Here is a 22,970-nt window from a genome sequence, read left to right on the forward strand (position 1 = left end):
TGGTGTAAACACTTCCGACGCGGCCAATTTCAGACGGCCAACGAGATGCCCCCGAGGGTGGGGGTGGGCGGAGATGCGCACGGTGGCTCTGGGTTGGCGGGGGGGGGGCCGGTGTGGGCTCCAGGCCCCTCCACTCCAGACACCCCTCCACGTATCCCCGTCCCCGGCCACCGCGAAGCAGGGTTTGGCACAAGTGACTCAGCGTCAGGGAAGCCAAGGGGGGAGCACCTGTGACGTCCAGCATCAGGGTGGCACTTGTCAATGACAGCCTGCCTCTCATGCTAAGTTTGCTTTTTTAATGCTTTTTTATTATGTATTTTTGAGAGAGAGAGAGAGAGAGAGAGAGAGAGAGAGAGAGAGAAACAGAGACAGAGGGCGAGCCGGGGAGGGGCGGAGAGCGAGGCGGACGCGGGAGTCCTCAGCGCGCGTCTGCCCCCTCCCAGGCCTCGCCAGCGTGGTGGTGTCCTTCTTTCTCTCCACGTACTACAATATCATCAACGCCTGGGCCTTCTGGTACCTCTTCCACTCCTTCCAGGTGAGCGAGCCCGCGCCAGAGCGGGCGCGGGGAGCGGGGCAGGGAGGGGAGAGCAAGGCCACGCCCCGAGGCGGGGGTGGGGGTGGGGGGGACAGGGGTGAGGATGGGGGCGCGGCGGCCTCAGGGGCTGGGGGAGGCTGAGCACCCCACGCGAGCGGAGGGCTCCCGAGCCGGGCATCCACGGGACCCTGCCATTGTGTGTGTGCGCGCGCGCGTGCGCGCGTTTCTGGGGAGCGGGTTTCTGGCTTGCGTCACGTTCTGAAAGATGTGACCCCCCCTCCCCCCCACCTAAAGTATGAAGCACCACCAGATGCTCCAGGGGAGGATGTGTGGATGGAGAGAGCCACCGACCCAGTAAGAGCAGGAGGACTTGCCCTGCCACGCCCCTCACCCCCCACTCATGCCCCCTTCCCCTCCTCCTCCCCCTTCCAGCTCTGGTCGCTTGTCCTGCCAGCCTCCTGGCTCCAGGCGGAGCCCCCACATTTATTTCCCTGCAGACCAAAGTTCTCCTAGAACGACCGTCGGCACCCCTGTAACACAGCAGGGGCTACTCCCAAAGATGAACACTTTAAACCTGTGTTTCTGATTTACGGCCATAGCTGACGCTCGTGGCAGAAAATGGGAAGGGGCCGAACATCGTAGAGAAGCGAGAACCCTCACTCCTCACTGAGAGGTGCTCTTTGTGTCCAAGCCGAGGGGAGTCTTCCCTTCCGCCGCCCGTGCTCACGGCTCTTCCTCGGCACCTGCCTTTCACTCTCGGGGACCCCCTCCCCGCTGCCCCCGGCTTGCCTTCCAGCAGCCTCCTCCGTCTCGGACAGAAGCTCCCCGGGCAGACGCCACGCCCTTTGCCACTGAACCCGGCCTTTGCAGGACAGACACTGTCCCCAGGGTCCAAAAGCAAGGCAGGGCCGACCAGGGACTGTGGATTAACCCCGACTTGTGGGGCCACGCTCTGGAGCACTTGGGCACAGCCGTGAGCCTTTGGCGCCCCGAGGAATGCCCGGGTGAATGACTTCAGTAGTCAGAACGTGGCATCTACACTCGGAAGATGCTACATCCACGCCCCACTCTGGCCACCCGGTCAACCCTACCCGGGTCGCCCCATGGGGAAATGCCTCGTGTGCATCCCTGACAGGAAGGGCTCTCTGCTCTGAGCTTAATTGCAGCCCCCATCTTCTCCCTGACTCCATCAAGACTGGCCACAGCCCTGCCTCTCCTCTACCTTCTGGGTGGAAACAGCAGCTCCTCTGACTCTCCCCCCCTGTGGCCACTCCTCCTCCTCTGTGCAGAGCTATCATGTACAGTTGGGCGGGTGGTGCACTGCACAATGGAACTCCAACTGAAGAGTTGCCATATGCATTGCCAGCATTATGCCTCTGTATACTTATAGAAACAGTTTTCCAAAGGTAGAAGCAACATGTCCTGTTCTAACAAAATCAGGAATATTTGACCATCTTCCCAAGGTGAAAATAAGGTTGTCTCAAGAAATGAGACACGTTTTCCTAAGTCTCAGAAGTGCAAGGACCAGCAACTCCTGAAAATCACTCGACTATCCATTCGGTCTGTCCTTCCCAGGCCCCGGGGACTTCTCCTTTAGTTCCCCCACTCTGGAGCCCTCCTCCGTGGTCACGTAATGATAGTACCCGAAGCAGCGGTCGCTCCCTCAAAGCCAGCTCAGGGCTCTGCACAGTTGCAAGCACTTTAGAGGTAATTACCCAGGAGCCGTCACCACAGCCCTGCGATGTGGGGTGCCCCGCATCAGCGGAGGGGAACTGAGTAGCTGTGAGACTGGACGCCAGCAGCCTGGCCTCAGGGGCTGAAGCCTGTCCATCCCCCTACCAGGCTTCCCAGCCTCCTGTCTAGGACCTTGCCCACAAGGAGCACCGGGGGCTGTTAGAAAACCAGATACAAAATGCGAGTCTGACCCACTGATTCCGAGGAGGGGAGGCTGGCTGCTGGGAAACGGTCAGTTTCGTAAGTCCTTGCACTCGCTTAAATTCCTCCCCCTGGGGGAGCTTTCAAACCTCCGAGGCCCGGGCCCCACCCAGACCGATGCAGTCAGAGTCACTGGGGGTGCAGCCTGGGCACCGTATTTTTTTTTAAAGCCTCCCTTCTCCCCGGGATTCAGTCATGTAGCCGAGGCTGGGAACCAGGCCAGCCCAGGCTGGCTCAGCAATGGTCCAGTGGACGGACCAGTGGCCCAAGGGGCCGTGGGCTGGGTAGCTCCACCAGACTCCAAGCCCACGAGGGACCCTCCCACCTGCCTGGGGCATGGCGCTGCTTTGCCGCCGAGCATCTCAGTTGGCTCTACGTGGCCATTCTCTCCATGAGTCTCTGTTGCCCAGCGGTATGGCCAAAGGTCTTTACACATCAGCTGGTTTCCAGGAGCGTGACAATGAGGGCTGCGAGGCCCCAGGAAGCCCGGGCTGGGAAGGGGCACTGCGTCACGTCACTGCATTCTGTCACAGGCCAGCCCAGGTTCACGGGGAGGGGCCGTAAATGCCGCCTTTCCATGGAAGGAACTGCTGGGGACCATCTTCAGAACTATTCTGGTCAAAGCTAGAAACGGACTCGAATTTCAACAGGCCAGGGGTCCACCCCCGACCCCTGCACAGGTCCCGAGCATTTTCCAGGTGGACAAAGCTGGGCTCCAGCTGCTCATCGGTAGAGTGGCCCTGGCCCATGAGGTGACGTCTGTTTCCCCTGAAACACACAGATGGAACCCAGTGGGCCAGGACTTGCTTCTGTCAGTGGAGAACTTTTGTCTAATGACATCTGAGCTTACGGGACCCAGAAACAAGCAAAAGTGATGGCTGTGGGGCTTGGCAGAGTGGAGGTGGGACTCCTAACCCCTGCCCCCTGCCCCCAGAGCCAGAATTAAATCCACCGCCCGCCCTTCCTCAGCTCCCACTTCTATCCTGTTCATTGTGCACACATTTCTAGGCTCTTTTGTTCCTAAGTGACAGACAACCCAGTTCAAACTGGCTGAGGCAGAAGGGGCTCTTACTGACTCTATCTACAAAGTCCAGGAGGGGAACTGCTTCAGGTATAGCTTGACTCAGGCTCCACAGAAGTCAGCAGTGCTGGGTTCTCTCCATCTTAGGCACACAAGGTGGCTGCAGGGAGGCTGAACCTCACCCCTGCCTGACTTCTAAACCCAGCGTCTGTCCTGGGAGAAGCACGTCCCCACCGCCTGTTAGTGAGGGAAGGACCTGAGTCTCATTCAAGCCAGGACTTGCTAGGAATGTGTGAAAAGAAGCCAAGTCCACCCAAATGAGAACAGACTGAAGCAATTTATCCAGAGCTTGAGATCGTTGCCTTCGGCGGAGACCCCAGGGCAGGCAGAGGAATGGGGAAGGTGTGTCAGTGGGAAAAAAAGGCACGGCTTCCGGTGTGCCCGCACTGGGGTAGGGGGGGCTATCTGTGCGGTGAGGGGAGCAGATGGGGCTTTCTCCGGTTGGTCTGGGGTCGGGGAGCACGTGAGTTAGGGACACTGGCTGTCACTGCCCAGGTCCTGCCCACCCCACTCCAGGCCACTCCCTGCAAGATGCTGTGGCTGGAGTCCGTGGGCTCATTGCTGCGGAGGTTGTGGGTTCTATTCTCGTAGACGGTCTGGCCGTCGTCTGTCTGGTCCAGTGTCTCGGACCCACGGCAGAGCCAGGTGATCCTCAACAAACTCCCGTGGGGTTGCAAGGTGCGCGAAGCCCTCTCCCCGCCTCTCTCCTCCCCCCAAGCCCGTCTGTGCCCCTGACCGGCCCTCCTGGTCCCTGTCTGCCTTCGGATGCTCCTGTCCTTTGGGGACCGGGCACCCTTCCCGTCAGGCCCATTCCCGTCCTTCCCCGCTCTGCCCTTCCGCCCCAGCCCTCACCTGGCCGTGTGCTTGTTCTGATCCCCAAGGATCCCCTGCCGTGGTCCGTGTGCCCGCTGAACGGCAACCGCACGGGCCACGACGAGGAGTGCGAGAAGGCGTCCTCGACGCAGTACTTCTGGTACCGGAAGACCCTCAACATCTCGCCGTCCATCCAGGACAGCGGGGGCGTGCAGTGGGAGCAGGCGCTCTGCCTCCTCCTGGCCTGGCTCGTGGTGTACCTCTGCATCCTGCGGGGCACCGAGTCCACCGGCAAGGTGGGTCCGCACAGCGCCCCCCGCCCGGCACCTGGGCAGTGCTCGCGAGGGCGCAGAAGCCGTGCTGTGGGGGGGGGGGGGCGGGGGGGGGGGAGGGCAGCGGCGACGTCACCGGCAGGAATCCCCTGCGAGGCGACCGTGAACGTGGCCGGAGGTGCTTGAAGTTGTGGTCTTGAAGTGGGGGCGTTCCCGGTCCCTACACGGATGAGCATGTCTGTGCCAGGCAGCTGTCCCCAAAGCCACACCACCCGAGCGGCACCGAGCACCTCGACAGTGAGTCTTCCCTTCTTTAAGAGCCTTAAGTGACTGCGCACGTCCCCCAGACACCCTGGGCCGCTGGCTCTCAAACTGGACAGTACATCCGGGTCACCTGGAGAGCTTCTAGAACTCTGATATCTCAGGTCCTCCCCCAAGAGGCCCTGGAGTGATCAGGGCAGGGAGGGACTTGAGCCTCAGGATGTTAAAAGCTTCCCCCGGGAGGGTTCTAATCTGCAGCTGAGTCTGAGAACCTTTGCTCTGAGCTGCTTGTCAGGCCTGATTTCCAAACCTTCTCTCCTTGGTGCACCCCCAGCTTTATACTCCTTCCGGGGGCGCGGGAGGGGGCTGAGATGCTCTTGAACTCTAACCTGCCCCAGGTGGAAAGTTTTTCCTGCAGTGTTTCCAGCACCTGCCATCTTTCTCAAGCTGCGGCAGGTGCCCTGGACCCCCGGTGACACCCGCCTCATTCATACCCATTCACTCCTAGCCCGTCCCCTGCGGGCTGGGCGTGCGCCTTGCCTCAGTCTTGCAAAAGCCCTTCGGAGTGGATTTCATTATCCCACTCACCCGAGGTGTGGAGGGGCAAAGGAGCCAGCCCCGGGGCACCAACCAGTGAGGGCAGAGCTGGGACACACCCAGCTTTGTCCCTAAGACTCCCCACCCTCTTGTCCAGTGAATCGCCTCCTGTTTGCTCTCTCCATACCTTTTGTGACTTGCTCCATCCCAACTTTTCCCTTCAGAAGCTCCTAAGAGGCCACCTGCCCTCACCGTCTTGACCACCTCCTCCAGCCCCACCGTGTTTCTCTTGAGGCAGCAGGACCAGAATGACCCATAGTATCTTAGGCACCCTGCGACGAGCCCAGTACTGTGCCTGGCGTCTTCTGTTGGTCTCCAAGACTCCGTGACGGCCAGCATCGTAGCCCCAACAGCGCCCCGTCCCACGGCCAAGCTAAAAGACTAGTGAACCTTCTCTGGAAGAACTTAGAGCCCGCAGCTACTCACTCTGTCCCATCTCGAAGCTTGGCTAGTATTCTCTGCTCATAGAAACATGGGTTTTGCCATTTGTCTCCGCCAGATGATTATGAGCGTGATACAGAAGATCCGAGGGCAGTATCTGTCAACTCTTTTCCAGATCATTTACGCAAGTGCCGTATGAGGTCATGCCGTGCCATGAACACTTATTCCATTGCCTCTGCTCAAGCCACACCCCGTCTCCAGGACAGAGCGCCCCCACAGCTTTATTTATGGGGATTAATTCTGTTAAAAACGGTGTACCATTTCCTGGCCTCTTCTCTTGGAATCTCCTTTTCTTCCCCTCCAATGAATTGTTGCAGACTGGTCAGAAATGGTTTCTCCCGGTGGTGTAGGCTGGGCCACATGCCCAGCTTCCCTGGTGAGGGAGGAGGGAGCCCGGAGAGCCCCTCCCCCTCCCCCCCCAGGACACTTGTTTACCTGAGGGGAAGGAGGGAAGTTCCAGGGACCTGCCTTCCGTGTCCTCAAAGTGTCCCCTGGCTGTGGACATCGGTCACCCCTCCTCTCTTGCCCTTGATGTCCCTTCAGCGCGCTGGCCGATGCCCTCGCCCTCATCTGTCTCTGCCCCATACCCGTCATCCCAGCTGGGTTGATGACTTCTCAAGTCACGGTGACCTCAGTGAGGGATCAGTGATAAAAGACACTCCCCACCTCTGCTTGCGGTCCCCTGGGGTGAGGGGGCACAAACTGTTCCTCTGGTGGCCTCGGGAGTGGCCGGGAAGGTGGCGCCAATGCCTCAGCGGGAGGGGAGGGCCCAGTGCGATCCGGGCCCATCTGGACATGGGCCCCCAGGCACATTTCTCACCGGAGGACCCACACCTTAAGCAAAAACCGCCTTCGCAAGATTCTTTTTGCGGAGTACTTCTGGGCTTTAAGTAAAGGGGCTCTGGGGCGCATACGCAGTCGATAGGGAGGAAAAGCTCCAGTTCCCGGACGGGCATCCGGGCACCGGCAGATCCCTGTTCGGAGCCGGGTAAGAGTCAGCAGGACCAGAGCGTGAGGCGGTCGCCCAAACCACCACGAACACCACCGGACTCGTGATACGTGTCGTGTCCGCAGGAACACGATTTGGTCGACCAGAAATGCCATTCACGTCCAGCGTTCAACCCCGCGACAGCGAAGCCGCTCATAAAATATCAGCTCATCGAATTTGTGTCATATTCCTGATAGGGACACGCTCCCCACGCCCACGTCATCACGTTTCCCTTGCAAGCTCCTCTCAGGGCCAAGTTTCTCTCGGGGCTCCGTTCTGGAGAGACGTGCCTTGCTCCCAGCCCCCGGGTTTTTTGGGGGTTTCTCTTGGTTTTGTTTTTTTCTTTTAAAGACAATGTAAAGCAGGGCGCCTCAGTCGGTTAAGCGTCTGACTTAGGTCGGCTTAGGTCATGATCTCCCCGTTCGTGAGTTCAAGCCCCGGGGAGAGCTCTGTGCTGACTGTGGAGCCTGCTTGGGACTCTCTCTCTCTCTCTGTCTCTCTCTCTGCCCCTCCCCTTGCTCTCTCTCAAAATAAATAAATAAACTTAAAAAAATAACATTTTTTTAATGTTAATGTGCTAGGTATGTTTTCGTGGGCTGCCTCAAATCCTTTCTTTCCTGTTTTAACTTTTTATGTTTATTTGGAGAGAGAGAGAGAATGAGTGGGGGAGGAGCAGAGAGAGAGGGAGACACAGAATCCGAAGCAGGCTCCAGGCTCCGAGCTGTCAGCCCAGAGCCCGACGCGGGGCTCGAACTCCTAAACCGTGAGACCATGACCCGAGCCGAAGTCGGACGCTTAACTGACCGAACCACCCAGGCGCCCCAGCCTCAAATCCTTTCTGGAATAAGGTCCAGTTGAAGGGAGAGTGGCAGACAGAGGTCTCCTGTTTCTCCTGAAGCAGATTGCCCGGCAGTTACGGAGGTGGGCAAATGCATCCCACCTCCCCACTTTCTCCGCCGGCCCAAACTCAAACCCAGCCCCCCTGCACTGATGCCTTGCCAGCCGGTCAGTGTAACAGTGTGGTGCTTCGTGAGGCCTTCAGGTCTGTCGCAGGGACAAGAGGGGCACTGTGGGCACCGTGTCTCCAGGACGCTGACTCTGCCCCCTGGTGCCCGCAGGTGGTGTATTTTACCGCGCTGCTGCCCTACTGTGTGCTCATCATCTACCTGGTCAGGGGCCTCACGCTCCACGGAGCCACCAACGGCCTGGCGTACATGTTCACACCCAAGGTACGGGCTGGGGGGAAGGGGACCTTCGATCTTCCAGGATGGGTGGAAAGAGGGGAAGACCCAGGGAGGTGGGTGGGGGCAGTGTGGATTACCTATGGGCACTGGGTCACCTCCTCAGCCAGGCCGTCCCCAAGCCCTGTTCATTCTGGGACACTGAGTCTTTGGTCCGCCCACCCTCCTCCTCCTCAGCGCTCCCCCCACCCCGAGTGACTGCTACCCCAGCCCCGCATCTGGCCTCCCGGCCCCCACCCTCACCCCACACCCTCCTGGCAGTCTAGGGATTTAGCACCCAGCCACCTCTCTCCCTCCCGCACACCTGCCCGCACCCCTTCCCTTACAGAGGTGAATCCACACCCCGCAGGGTTTTCTGTGAGCCCTCCCTAGCCCCCCCACTCCCCGACGCCCCACAGCCAACGCTCATCGGTCGCCAGAGGGTGGGTGGGGGGGGGGGGCACTATCGCCTTTGGGACAAGTTCATTTGGCAAATCTGGCCCCTGGAAACAAGATGGCTGTGGTAGCCCCCCCCCGCCCCCGCAAATGACCCCCCACCATCATCCCAGACCTAGAGCTCCAGCCCCAGCCCACACGGCCTCCATCCCGTGGGGGCGTGGGCCCGCACAGTGCCTGGTCATGGATCAGGGGCTCCTTTTCCATATCACTCCCCCTCCCCGGGCCTCCCGCCCTCTGCCAGTCGGTGGGTTACGGGGCGGGGGAGCACCACCCGGCCGGGTCCCCCAGCCCCGTCCCTGCCGGCTTTGCAGTTGGAGCAGCTGGCCAACCCTAAGGCCTGGATCAACGCGGCCATGCAGATCTTCTTCTCCCTCGGCCTGGGCTTCGGCAGCCTGATCGCCTTTGCCAGCTACAACCAGCCCTCCACCAATTGCCAGAAGCATGCCATCATCGTGTCCCTCATCAACAGCTCGACCTCCATCTTTGCCAGCGTCGTGACCTTCTCCATCTACGGCTTCAAGGCCACCTTCAACTACGAGAGCTGCTTGAACAAGTAAGCCGCCCCGTGAGCCCCGGGGCCTCGGGTTGGGGGTGCGTCCCGCCGTCCCCCAGGCTCTGAGAGCCGCCTGGGAAGAGATGGCACAGGGAAGTCAAGGGGCGTAGGACAGAGGACACCGGCTTTGCGGCTCTCCACCCGGGCCCAACCCCGGGCACCCCGCCTGAGGGCTGAGGGCAGCTTCGTACGTCCAAAGCTCTTAGCACAGGGAGGCACTGAACAGCCAAACCTCGGTTTCTTCTGCCCCGTCTCCCTGACCTTGGAAGTAACCCAGAGCCCTCTGGGTGAGCCAGGGCCATTACAGAATCTCCTGTCTGCCCCCCACCACCCCCCACCCGCCCGCCTTATCCAACGTATAATAAACATCATCCAGACTAGGCTGTCCCATACGGCAGTCACTAGCCCCAAGGGGCCACCTACAGATTTAAATGTGGACTGGTTTAATTAATGTCAGTTACATCCAATCAGTTCATTGCACTTTTATTTAAACTGGTTTCCACTGAAATGTAAATGAATTTAAGTCGGTCTCTCCGTCACACCCACCGCGTTCAAGGCTTCAGCCGCCACGTGGGACGGCACAGACGCGGAACGGTCCCATCATCGCAAAATTTCTGTCGGACAATGCGGGCCCAGAGGTTTGAGCGGCCTAGCTGTGTGGGTTGGTTTCTCATCTCCGGCCCTCTTTCAGGCTCCCTCAAAGCCATTCAAGGTCAACCCGGACTTTAAAAGGTCACCAACCGGGGTGTCTGGGTGACATGGTCAGGGGTCCGACTCTTGATTTCGGCTCGCGGTTTGTGGATGGAGCCCAGCGTCAGGCTCTATGCTGACAGCGCGAGCCTGCTTGGGATTCTCTGTCTCTCTCTCTCTCCCTCTCTGCCCCTCCCCTGCTTGCTTGCTCTCTTCTTCTCAAAACTAAATAAACTTTTTAAAAACATCAAAAAATGTAAAAAAAGAAGAAAAGGTCACCCATCAACAGATTCCCTTTGTTGGAGAGACCTTGCCCAATCCGAGGGGAGGGAACCCCAGCACCCCGGCTTCCGAGAGAGGGGTTGGCGACCGCGGCCTTTCTACTCAGTGAAGGTCAACCTGGCATTCCGCTCTGCAGGGTGATTCTGCTGCTGACCAACTCCTTTGACCTTGAAGATGGCTTTCTGACAGCCAGCAACCTGGAGCAGGTGAAGGGCTACCTAGCCTCGGCCTTCCCCGGCAAATACAGTGAGGTGCTCCCACAAATTAGGAACTGCAGCTTGGAATCAGAGCTGGCCACGGTAAGGCAAGATCTCGGCCCGCTTCTCTCTCCTCTAAGAGAAGCCAAGGAAGATTCTCCGGTCAGCCTTTGGTGTCAGACCTGTGCCTTACCTCCCAGATGCCGCCTGTTCGATTCGGCAGCCACTACCCCCGGGGGGCCGGGGGGGGGGAGGGGGGGGCGAGGACCTACTGGTTCTGACCCAGCAAGAGGCCTTTGTTACTAACTTTCCTCCCCTCCCCCAAGTCCATCCACGGGGGCCCTGTTTGAGGATCCCGGGCCTAGAGTGGTTTCTATCGCCTTCACGCCGGGATCATGTGCATTCTTCTCTTAAGACGTGGCTCACGATGTCTGGTTCCTCAACCAAAGATGTAGCTAAAGAGCTTAAACAGCTCGTCATGAGGCCCCCAGAGCTACTTTTCTATGGCTCAGGAGCTTCAAAGGCCAGTCCCCACCGCACCTGCGTTTGGTGGCTTGTCCACTGGCACCAACTTCCCGGGGAACGTTGGCTCTGGTTCTGGAATCCGGCTTGCATCACGTTCGCTTATCAGGTCATTTCACGGGTGGGGCCACGCTTAGTCTCTCCCGGCTCCCTGCTCACACCGGCCTGTGGCCTGACCCCCTCCTGGGCGGGTGTCACAGCCCCAGCCCTCAAGCTGCAGCCCTCAAGGCCTTGATCGGTTCCGTGGGCTTCGGTTCCTGTTCCGTGAACTCATTTCAAATTTCCTTTTTGTTTTGGACACTTGGGGGGTTTCCTGGCTTACTTTTAAGCTTGGCTCAGCGTCCAAGAATTACGTGGTTATTCCTTTATTCAACCTGGGGCTTTTTTTCCCCCCATTGTGTTTGTTCTTGTCTCTCCCCCTCATTCCACTTTATTCTCTACTGTTTGGAAGGGACACAGTGTATTTCTCCTTCCGAATTTTTCCTGTGCGTATTTAACTTAACAAAATCTGAAATTCAACAATATCGTGACTTCCCACCCAAACAGAAAGAACAAGGATTTTTAGAACGCTTTCACCTTGTCCACCTAATTTTATTTTTTTATAAATAAAATACACTTTTTTAAATGCGTGTTTGAGAGACAGAGAGCAAGCAGGGGAGGGGCAGAGGGAGAGAGGGAGAGGGAGAATTCCAAGCAGCCCCTTAAAATGCCTTCCTTTAGGGGCACCTGGGTGGCTCAGTCGTTAAGCGTCTGACTTTGGCTCAGGTCATGATCTCACCATTCGTGGGTTCGAGCCCCATGTTGGGCTCTGTGCTGACAGTTCAGAGCCTGGAGCCTGCTTGGGATTTGGCGTCTCCCTCCCTCTCCGCCCCTCCCCGCTCATGCTCGCTCTCTCTGTCTCTCTGTCAAAATAAACTTTTTTTTTTTTTTTGCTTTTAATTTTAATCTCAGTATAACTAACATACAGTGTCATATTAGTTCCAGGTGTACAGCTCTTTTCTCTTGACACATTGGAGATCTTTGCCTTGTGATCCTGGCTTCCATCGTTGCTCTTCGAAAGTCCTTCTTCAAAGGACCCGGCTTCCCTCCAATTTCTCTGTCATCTTCTCTTGGACTCTGGCCTCTGCAATCCAAGCGTGGATGCATTTTTATTTATCCAGTGTGGGCTTGGGTGACCTTGGGCTTCCTGGATCCACGGACCCGTGTATCTTACCAGTTCTGGAACATTCATACCTATGTCCTTGTAATCATCGCCTTGACTTCCGCCTGTCTTCCCCGTTCGGAATTCCAGCTGGACCTTCTCATCCGACCCTGCAAGGCCACTCTTTGATGTTTTCCCACCTTCCTATCTTTTTTTTTTTTTCTTCATTATGGATTCCTCCCTGGGATAATCCAAGTCCACTAATTTTCTCTTCAGGTGCAAGCAGTGCTTAGCTGTCAGTGGTCTTTTCATCCAGTATGTTTTTAGATGCTATTTACTCTCCAATTTGCTTTTCATTCCAATGGTTTCTTGTCATACATTTATCTTGGTCATTTTATCTTCTGTTTCTTTAAAAATGTCATGCATAGGGGTGCCCGGGTGGGTCAGTCAGTTGAGCGCCCAACTCTTGATTTCGGCTCAGGTCACGATCTCAAGATTTGTGGGACGGGGCCCTAGGGCGGGCCCCACACTAACAGCGGGGAGCCTGCTGGGGATTCTCTCTCGCTCCTTGTCTCTCTGCCCCTTCCCTGCTCTTTCTCTGTCTCTCTCCGAGAAAAACACGTCATACATAGCTGATCCACTGGTGGCCTTGGACAGGAGAGTGGAAGGCAGTCTGTCCTCAAGGGGAGGAATGTTTGATCACTGTTGAGAATGTGTTGGCTCATAGTAATGATAAAAAGCCAACCTGAGTAATTTCGTTACTGTTTGTAAATTCCCTACCAGCGATCACCCCCTCTCGTCTGCACCCAGCGCTGGCGAATCCCACTGTGCTCACTGGTTTGCCATGGAGCTGACCTATGTTCTAAATCTGCTGCCCCAGCATCTGCCATTCTTGGGGAAGGGTGTTCTAAACCTTAGTCCCGCTGACTCTTTACTTATGGTGGCTTGTCTTCTCGTGGGTTTACAAATCCGTTTGCAAGCTCGCCGCTTGATCATCTCTGGTGGTCCTGCGGGTCTAAATCGGGGGAGCTGTCCCCCAGAGAGGGTTTGCTTCTGCTGCCGGTAGCCAGGGGGCACCCCCAGCTCATGACCTCTTTCGACCCCTTCTGGGGTTTGTCTTTAAGCAGGGAGCTCTAGGTTCTGTCTCCGCGGTTCAGTATCCCCACAATGGTGTTGTCGCGGCGGGGATCTGGCCACGGGACAGCTGCCTTCCGGGTTGCCTGCTGGCCAGGCCAGCTCCCCACCTTACGGGCTCCTCTTGCTCTGGCTCCCCCTCCCACCTCAGCTCCCAGCCACTGAAGCCTCGGAGCACCTAGTCAGTCATGATACCGGGAGCAGAAATTATCTTTGTTGTATTTCATCCCGAACAGACGTGCGGGAACCCAATGCTCCTCGCGCTTTGCAAATACGGACTCCTGACGACTCACGTTTCTATCCAGCCCAGCTAAGCCCGAGGGGCTGGTCTGCAGACGGAAAACCCAGCCTCAGCATGTGGCTTCTCGTGGCCAGTCCCCAGGGCCCCCCAGGATGCTTAGCACTGGGCGTGCTCAAGGAGCCGTAAGTCCGCTGGGGTGTCTAACTGGTGTGTTCTCACATGGGCAGGCGGTCCAGGGCACTGGCCTGTCCTTCATCGTCTACACCGAGGCCATTAAGAACATGGCGGCATCCCAGCTGTGGTCGGTCCTCTATTTCTTCATGTTGTTGATGCTGGGCATCGGGAGCATGCTGGGGAACACGGCGGCCATCCTCACGCCCCTGACCGACAGCAAGGTCATCTCCAGCCACCTGCCCAAGGAGGCCATCTCCGGTGAGTGGGCCAATCCGAGGAGGACATGGGGGTCTGGGAGGGCGGGGTGTGGGGCGCGAGCAGACGGACAAGCTGCCGCGGGGCCATGTGCTGGTGGAGGTGGCGACCTCCTAGCGGTCCTGCCGTGGCTCTCGCCGCCTCTCGGGCAGTCGGGACCTGGCACGTGTGCGTCTCGCCTGCGCATCTGGTTCTCCCTCACGAGGCAGCGCAGTGGCCGCCCCAGCGCCGGGAAAGGCCGGACTCACTGACCCACTGACCTGGCGCTCAGAACTCTCCAGGCCAGGAGAGAACCTGCTTCTGCCTTTGTTCCCACTGCCGTGTTAACAAACGTGTACATTTCTTAAACACAATCATTTTCACATGTTCCCGCTCAAGTAACCACCGCCTAGGTCAAGACACAGAACATTTCCAGCCCCTGCCCCTGCCCCGAGAGCCCCTTCCCACCCCTTCCCATCAGTACGTGGCCACCCCCCCACCGCCTAGGCCCCCACCCTACCCACGATGGCGCCATCCCACCGCATCCGGGACATCCCCTCTCCCAGCCCAAATCCAATCCAGTTCCCACCCCATCGCCTTAAAGCCCTGACCGCCTGGGCGGAGCTGCCCACCCTTCGTCGGAACCTTCTAGCACTTAGCATCTCCCCTTGCACCTGGTCTCTGTAGCAGCATCCTGTGTGCCGTTAGCTCCCGGCCAGCATGTAGCCCCTTGTCCTTGTGTGTCCCCTCAAGATGGCACTGGGGTTTGGTGAGTGACGGCACATGGTATGATGGCGGGACAGGCAGGTGGGAGGTGGGAACTTGCGAGTCATATACTTTGTGGAGTGCCCGAGGGAGTCAGCCAAAGGAGACCGGGACAAGGGCCCGGGTTCTGGAGGCAGAAGGGCCAGTGTCTGAGCCCAGACTCCGTCGCTGACGTGCCGTGGGATGTTGGGAAATTTACTCCGTATCTCTGAGCCCTTGGCTTCCCCATCTGTAAAGGGGGCTCCTGAGGCTTTTGGATCCAGTGCCTGACAGGTGCCTGGGGTGCACGTAGTGGGAGCTGGGTAAACATTCCCATCTGCCCCTCCTCTCCCTCCTCCCTCTTCCCGCCACACGGCAGTCCTCGGGATGCCCTGCAGGGCAAACCCTCTGCCCCGACTCACCTCCCGGGAGCTCAGGGGCTGAGTTGGGATAAACAGAATCACCAGACCCACAGGCTGGGTGCCCCCCCCCCCCCCCCCCCCCGCAGATAGCCGTGCCCACAACTTTCTTTCCCCCTCGAGTTTGAGGGCCCCCCTGCAGGACAGCGCCGAGAATTAACATCAGTGACATCTGACACACATTCCCTGGACACCTTTGCTGTCCCCCACCCCTCCCGGAACACACACGCCCGTGGCAAACACGCAGAGAGGCCGGTCCCCGGCAGAGTCCCCTCGGGGTCGGCGGCTCTGCGGCCACCCAGGAAACTGGATGGGGGGGGGGTGCGTGGCAGGCAGGTGAGTGTGCGTCTCGTGGCCCCAGGTCTGGTGTGCCTCGTCAACTGCGTCATCGGCTTGGTGTTCACCATGGAGGCCGGCAACTACTGGTTCGACATATTCAACGACTACGCTGCCACGCTGCCCCTGCTGCTCATAGTCCTGGTGGAGATCGTCGCCGTGTGTTACGTGTTCGGGCTGAGGCGGTGAGGAGGCCCCGCCCCCAACGCCTGCAGGGGGTGGGGATGCCCCGAAGGCCACGCCCCACCGGGAAAGCAGCCCCTTCCCACGTGCACTTGGCCTTCCCCTTTCCACTTGGCATCGCTTTTCCCTCTGCCCTCATCTCTCAGCTCATTCTCGGCCTCGCTCGACCTTCCGCCAACACCTCCTCTCCCCATTTCCCGTGGTTTTACTTTTTATTATAGGACTTTCGCCTGCTGATAGTGCCGGGCCCCAGCGGCTTAGGGGGGCAGGGATCCCTTACCTCCAGGCACCACATACTCTGACCCTCGGTGAACATCAGTATTTTTCGGGCACGCTGACCAAAGTCCAGTTGATAACTTAAAACCAAAAAAAACGTGGCCGATTCAGGATGTCAGGCTCTCGATCCCGGAGCACGGCCGGGCACTGGAATGTTGTAGATCCCCCCGTGGGTGACAACGGGCTGTGCCGCCGGGCTGAGGCCACTGGTTTAGAGAGACTTGCTCCTCCGAGTGGGCCCAGGGGGGAGCCTCACCGTACATGCGGGCCCTCGGGCCCTCCCAGGCCCGGTGAGTCAGATCCTACACGTTCACACGGGAGAGGTCCACATGAGCATTTGGGAAGCACTGCTCAGATATGAGCCGATCAGACAGGTGAGCCAAGTTGTGCCCCCCCATCCTCAGTCTTTTCCCACCCTCCACGTTGGTTTGGAGGGGGGTGGGGGTAGGGAGCAGCACCAGCCATGACATTCTAGAAACCAGACCCCTTTGAGCCACGTTTCCCACTGTGTCCCCAGAAGCACTGGGGCCCCGTGCCATGCTGAAGGACGTCCATGATCAAATAACTTGCAAGACATAAGTTAAACAGAGTCAGAATTTCTTTCCTCTAGGACTTCCTGGAGCCATGAAGACGATTGGGAATCTCAAAGACGGGGTATAAATGGTAGCCTTGCCAAAACCGTTTTGGTCAAGGAAGCCTTTTTTCAGCCTACCTCCCATTTGCTACCTACTGGGGACATTCGAGATAGAGTGACCCACTCTACTTTCCCAGGACCGAGGGCTTTCCCAGGGTGCGGGCTGTCCAGTGCTAACACTGGGGAAGTCCTGGGTAAACTGGGACAAGTTGGTCCCCCGGGAAATTCTGTCGCCAGTCTAGAGGGAGAAACAGATGGGTCACCTGAGAGGGTAGGTGTTTCCCAGGAAGGGAGAAGGCGGAGGAAAGAGGAACAGAACCCAGGGCCCACTGGAGGTGCTGGAGAAAGGGCACAAGTCCATGCAAAGGGGTGGTGCTAAGTGGTGAGGCTGGAGGGAGGGAGAACCAAAAAGGCGTCTCCTATAGTGTGGAAGTGGCAGGATCCGGGAGTGACGGGGAGGGAGACAGCGCCATCTAGTGAACATCTAGCAACAGCGCCATGTCAGGTGGGAGCTCAGGACAAGCCCCAGGCCCCAGCGCAGCAGGTGGCTGTGGTTGCAGCTGGTGACCGTCTCACCCCACCCCACCCCCGCCCCTCTTCAGGGCCACTTCTGCTTTGGGTGCGGTTTCAAGGCCCTGGACGGGAGACAGCAGGCCAAGCCGGGTCTGGGCCTGGGTCTGCCGCTACCCGGGTGCCCTGGGGCAAGTGACCTCACGGCCCAGGGCCTCGGTGCCTGCTGCCGTTAAATGGGGGTGACGATGGCTGGGTCAGTATTTCCCAAAGTGCTAAAGACACTTTCCATACTTACTTGAGTCTGTGTTAGGAAAAGTGATTAGCTCTTTAAAAGGGGGGGGGGGGGGGAGACGTAGTGTGCAGACACGATCGAAATCCCAGAGCAGCCACCTTTGGGGGGCACTGCTCTGGCTTCTCTCTACGCCCGCTCCGGCGGGTCTTGGCCAGAGTGCTGCATTCCCACGTTTGGCTCTCCCTCTGTCCAGAACCTGCTGCGGCTCCAGGGTACAAAAGAGATTCCTCTCTTGGGGGCGTTTTCATGGGCAGTAGAGTCGCTGATACCAGGATGGGAGGGGTGGGGGCAGAGCTGCCCCTCGGGGTCCCCGAGCGTGGAGGTCTGGCTTGATAAGTGACCCTCCAGGCTGTTGGCTTCTGCTATCTCCGGGAACTGCCCTCTGGTCCACACCGACAGCCTTCATCTGGAGGTGGCCCCGGGAAGATTATCTCCTGACGTGCACCGGACTCTGGGGGGACTGCTCTGCTCCCCTGCTCTGTGGTGGCCTCGGCTCCTCCCCCTGCCCCACCCCACACCCCCTCTGCCCAGGAGGGGTCAGACACCCCGGAGGGGTCGTGCCCAAGGCTCAGTGGCACTCAGAACAGAATCTTCCTAAACAAACAGGGATGTGGACGGCGTGCATAATCCAGACTTTCTCCCCGTTTCCCAAATAGATTTGAAAGTGACCTCAAGGCCATGACTGGCCGCACCCTGAACTGGTACTGGAAGGCCATGTGGGCCGGCCTGAGCCCGCTCCTCATCATCAGCCTCTTTGTTTTCTACCTGAGTGACTACATCCTCACGGGGACGCTGCAATACCAAGCCTGGGACGCTTCCCAGGTACCCCCTGTCTCGGGGCCCCCGGGCTCACTCTCCAGCAGCAGCTTTAAGTTTCCTGAAACCAAAGATCCGCTTCCGCGGTGTGGGCAGGTTATTTGTCGCGGCATGGAAACACCACCTGGGTATTTAAAAACAGCCCAGGAGAGCAGACCTGGGCTTTGAGTTTTGCGGACGTGTGCTCCTTAAAGAGTAAGATTCCTTCTAGAACTTCCCAGGGGGCCTTTCTCCGGGGGGGTTGGGAGAAAGCCCCCTGCAGAGGCGCTGGTTCCTGCCCCCGGGGCTGTGCCCTCCTCCCTCCTCCTCAGCCTCAGGCCCTCCGACCTCTGTCCACTTAGCCTCCTGGGGAAAGACAGAGCCAGCCTCCGGGGCATGGTCCCTGAGCCCCGGCAGGCGCCCGAGAGGACCCGTCTTAGCGCTCGAGTCACCGCATCCCGGGAGGGTCTGGCTCTGGGTGTGTGTGTGGCTGGGACGCAACAGGCTCACTCAGGCCACAGGCAACTGCTGTTCACCGACCAGAAGCGCCGTGTGTCAGCATTTTGACAACCAGGGCGGCCGTGTTAATGCACTTGGCCTGAGGGCCAGCCTTGGCTGCCCTTACATACAGGCAGACTCTCACAGCGAACATTTACGCTGGGAGGAAAGTAATCCTGCAGGCCAGTTGGCATTTGCTTTCCTATGGGTAGAAGACGCTGTCCCTTAGCACCCAGCGTGCATGGTGGCTGTGAAGGACACCGCTCCAAGTGAGCAGGTGACTGATGGCGGCTGCGAGGCGCCCCCGCACCTGCCTCCCGGCAGGAGAAGGACCGGGGTGTCTTCTCCAACCCAGAGCAGACTGACGCTTTTGTCAAAAGCAGTAGCAGTGAATCTCTTGAAAAGGGAGAATGTACACACAAAACCACGTATGGACTACAAGCTCCCATTATTTCTTGTACCAACAGATACGAGACGAAGCTGTCACATTGCTAAAACAGCTTCTAAACGCTTCCCCCGGTTTCTGTACCGGTCAGTACAGAACAACAACAGCAACAACAAGTCATAGGACGAGTAACAGGAAGTCTGTGGGCTGGTTCCCACACCTCACTCCGAGCACGTTTTGGTTTATAAGCCACGCGCGGTTGGCCTGTGATCCCTCGGCCGTAGCTGTTCTGTGGCCCCCTCGTAGAAAGGTGGCATTTATTGGCTTTTTGGCCTCCTTTCTCATCAGCTTTAATGCATCTGCATTCAGGGAAGCATCCCCCAACTCAATCCAGACGTCCGCCAAGCCTCCTCCCAAGACTAGGGCTGTGCCGTTCAAGATGGCGGCCAACCACCACATGTGGTGATTAATATTTCAATTCGTGACTATTCAGTACAATGTAAAGTTCCGTGCTTCACACCCACTGGCCACATTTCAAGGGCTCAGTAGCCACCTGTGTCTGTTAGCTACCATGTCGGACAGCACCCAGATGGAGCTTTCTATCATCATACAAGGTGCTGTTGGGCAGCACGGGGCTGAGGTTAAGCCCCCTCCATTTAGGTGGCCCCAGATGTAAGGATGCCCAGCCCCAGATGCTCTCCGCCAAGCGGGGCTCTGCCTGTGGTGGCTCTTCCTGCTGACCCTTGGCTTCTCCTTTCAGGGTCAGCTTGTGACCAAGGATTACCCCCTCTACGCACTGGCCATCATCGGCCTACTCGTGGCCTCTTCCACCATGTGTATTCCCCTGGTGGCCCTGGGGACCTTCATCGTGCGCTGCCTCAAGAGGGGAGACACACCTCCCGTGGCCTGAGGACTGGGCTTCCCAGAGACTCCGGTCGGCCGCTCACTGTTCTGCGGCTGTATTTATAGGTGGAATCTCCTTGGCTGCCTTTAAACATATTTACTCCAGAAATACTCAACCCGTCATCTTCCTGAGCCCATCAAGAAGAATTAGGAGGGTGTGGAGGAAGAAGGCTCCCTCGGGAGGACCCACGCCCATCCACGGAGCGGCCCCTGCTCCCCGCTGCCTGCCCCCAAGGTCACACCGAGCTGGCTCCTTTCCGCCAAAGACACGGGCTTTTCAAGGCCAGTCTTGAAGACCATTGCTTTCTCGATTCTAGGGAAGCCCCAGAATCCAGGCACACCGTGGGCTGAAATTCGACTATAATTTTTATGGGATAAAATTTAAGCAATTTTTTTCCCCCTGAAGAAATCCCAACATAACAGAGGGCAGGTGCTTTTAGATCAGTGTGAAGAGAGGTTTTTTAAGCGCCCTGAGATGAGCCATCTGAATGTCACTGGTGCAAAATCAGTTCTCTTTTTTCAGTCATACTGAATCCGCCAGGACTGTGTTTCTCACTAAGAGGACTGGCTAGTCACGAAGAAGGGAGGCCTTTGTTTGGGGTCGCTCCTGTGATCTGAGGTCTCTCACAGCGGGTCGAGGACCCGTCACCCCAACCACAGGATGCGACCCCAAAGCCCCGGGCGTGGTCCCGTGAGCAGTCCGTGCAGCCGGCCCCTGCCCCAGTGCCTTACGCGTTAGGAAAGGTGCCAGAGCCGCTGTGAGGGTGAAAGTAAATCTAACATTCCCACAGATGACACGGTGGCCAACTCTTTATAGCAAAGACCACGAGCATCACTTAAACAATCGATTTTAAAATATTTGTACATTTCTTAAAGTTTATCCATTTATTTTGAGAGAGAGAGAAAGAGAGAGAGAGAACATGAGCAGGGGAGGGGCAGAGAGAGAGGGAGAGAAAGAATCCCAAGCAGGCTTCACACTGTCAACGCAGAGACTGATGCGGGGCCCGAACCCTCGGAACCGTGGGATCATGACCTGAGTCAGATGCTTAACCGACTGAGCCACCCAGGCGCCCCGTACAGAAGTTTTCTAAAGTGTATATGTAACTCAAACAGAGCATCTTGTAACTGAAGGCACTGTATTTATGATTCAGCATTAGTCTACCAGGCTAGGGTCTCCTGTCTTTTTTCACAGCAATCAGCAGGTCAAGGTTATTCCTGAGGGGGAGGCCCCCCCCGCAAACCTTCTGTGCTTCACCGACATACAGAATTCACGAGTTTCTTTGGGTAAGATTTGTACAGACATCTTCGAAGACACTGAAACACTCCCCTGGGACGTCGGCTGGAGTGTTTTGTTTTGTTTTGACTTCTTTTTCATGTATTTATAAATGCCCAGATAACAAAAATAGGCACCATAAAGGTCTTCTGCTTTTACAAGCCGTCTTGTCACTGCTTCCCCGTTTCACCTGATGGCCACTTATGAGGAGGTCATCACTAGCCTTCAAAATGCACCAGCATTTATCAAGCACAAGTACTCAGCCTTCGGACTTCTCAGCAGAGGGTCTAGCGTTGAAAAACTGTAGATGTCAAGGCTTGAAGAGTAGGTACACTCAGTGGCAAACACACAGCCCTCCGTTCCTGAATCCTTGCGGAGTGGGTCCCCCTCGGGCCCCAGTCATGGTCACGGTCTTACATCATGGGCCGCCCCTCCTGGGGTCCGTCATCAGCAGGGTGTCTCAGCCCCAAATGCCAAGTATCCTCAGGACCGTGGAGACAAATGTTGTCCTAAATCATTCCTTTATTCTGTGTTTCCACACCTCGCCTCCCATTCGAACAGCCTGTGAGCATGTAAAACTCCCAACGCCCCACCCGGGCCACACCCGGAGGACCAGGGCTCCGTAATGTGTCACACATGTAGGAACATTTATGTCCAAAGTGACCTTTAGGGGCACCTGCGTGGCTCAGTCGGTTAAGCGTCTGACTTCACCTCAGGTCACGATCTCACGGTTCGTGAGTTCAAGCCCCGCGTCGGGCTCCGTGCGCTGACGGCTCGGAGCGTGGAGCCTGCTTCGGATTCTGTGTCTCCCTCTCTTTCCGCCCCTCCCCCACTCACACTCTTTCTCTCTCAACAATAAGTAAATGTTAACAATTTTTTTTAAGTGACCTTTAAACGTTTGAAAGCATTTTCGTGCACTTCCAATTGCATGGAAAAGCCACTTCTACGGAATAATGGTTGCTCACGGAAGTCGGACGGATGAGGTCACGGTGTTCTAGAATAATGTGCTCCAGGTGAAAATGCCTCAGGTTTCCCATTCAGTTTTATTCTGGTTTCTGTGAACTTCATGAAGAACAGAGCACTCTTCAATAGTCCTCTTGAACCAGGAATGAGTCATGTCTCAAAAAAATTCTTTGTTGACTGTTTTCTCGGTGCTGCACCAAAGTGGTCATCTGACACATGTCCACCTTCCTCCAGTAGGCTGGAGAGAGAAAGGGATGTGCCACCCACATCCACGTAACAGTCACCATGACGTCGTGGCCAGATCACGGACTCCAGAGAGTTTTCTATTTATGCTGGAGACATAACGGTCCTTGACTTAGCTCTAAGAAATCAGGGAGGGAGATGGTTGGGTGCTCAGCAATTGTTGTCATAGATAAAACCTTTGACAAGCGTCTCTGTAGGTTTTTGTCACGTACTGGCTGTAGTTTTGAGCCCCCTCTCGTAACACGAGATATGCCCACATTATGTAAATAGATGAGCTAATTTTGAAAACATGGCAAATAAAAGAGAATCCACCCAGTCTCTCGTTTCTGTCACCTTCCCCACGTTTCCCTCCTCAGGCAGCCAGAGAAGCCACACTGACACAGTGTGACCCTCACGGGAGGTGATGGTTAGTGTCCATAAGAAAAATCAGAAAAGGGCGCCTGGGTGGCTCAGTCAGTTAAGCGCCTGACTCTTGGTTTCGGCTCAGGTCATGACCTCATGGTTCCTGAGTTCAAGCCCCACACTGGGCTCTTCGCTGACAGTGTAGAGCCTGCTTGGGATTCTCTCTCTCCCCAACCCCCCCCCTCAAAAAATAAACTATAAAAAAATTAAGAAAGAAAAATCATAAAGGTCTAATTCGATGGGTTTAAAACAGGGTATGAGCCCTTCTAAATTGCTGCAGAAAAAAAACATCATTGACGAATGGGAAATTCTTTTTTTTTTTTTTTTTTAAGTTTGAGAGA

At 57.0% G+C, this 22,970-nt stretch overlaps 1 protein-coding gene across 1 annotated transcript in view; it reads left to right on the forward strand.

The window, feature by feature from the left end:
* SLC6A20 (solute carrier family 6 member 20) overlaps positions 1-22,543 on the forward strand; it is a 39,541-nt gene extending 16,998 nt beyond the window's left edge. The window contains exons 3-11 of the mRNA XM_086698438.1: positions 444-535; positions 4,433-4,660; positions 8,042-8,152; positions 8,914-9,155; positions 10,264-10,426; positions 13,590-13,794; positions 15,295-15,454; positions 17,824-17,989; positions 19,606-22,543. Of these exons, the coding sequence (XP_086554564.1) occupies positions 444-535; positions 4,433-4,660; positions 8,042-8,152; positions 8,914-9,155; positions 10,264-10,426; positions 13,590-13,794; positions 15,295-15,454; positions 17,824-17,989; positions 19,606-19,755 (1,517 nt within the window). The 3' untranslated portion in view covers positions 19,756-22,543. The remainder of the gene's footprint in view (positions 1-443; positions 536-4,432; positions 4,661-8,041; positions 8,153-8,913; positions 9,156-10,263; positions 10,427-13,589; positions 13,795-15,294; positions 15,455-17,823; positions 17,990-19,605) is intronic.
* The last annotated feature ends 427 nt before the right edge of the window (positions 22,544-22,970 follow it).

Source organism: Puma concolor, chromosome A2 (assembly GCF_028749965.1).
Source record: "Puma concolor isolate L17-30 chromosome A2, mPumCon1.1.hap2, whole genome shotgun sequence".
In the NCBI taxonomy this organism is placed as follows: domain Eukaryota; kingdom Metazoa; phylum Chordata; class Mammalia; order Carnivora; family Felidae; genus Puma; species Puma concolor.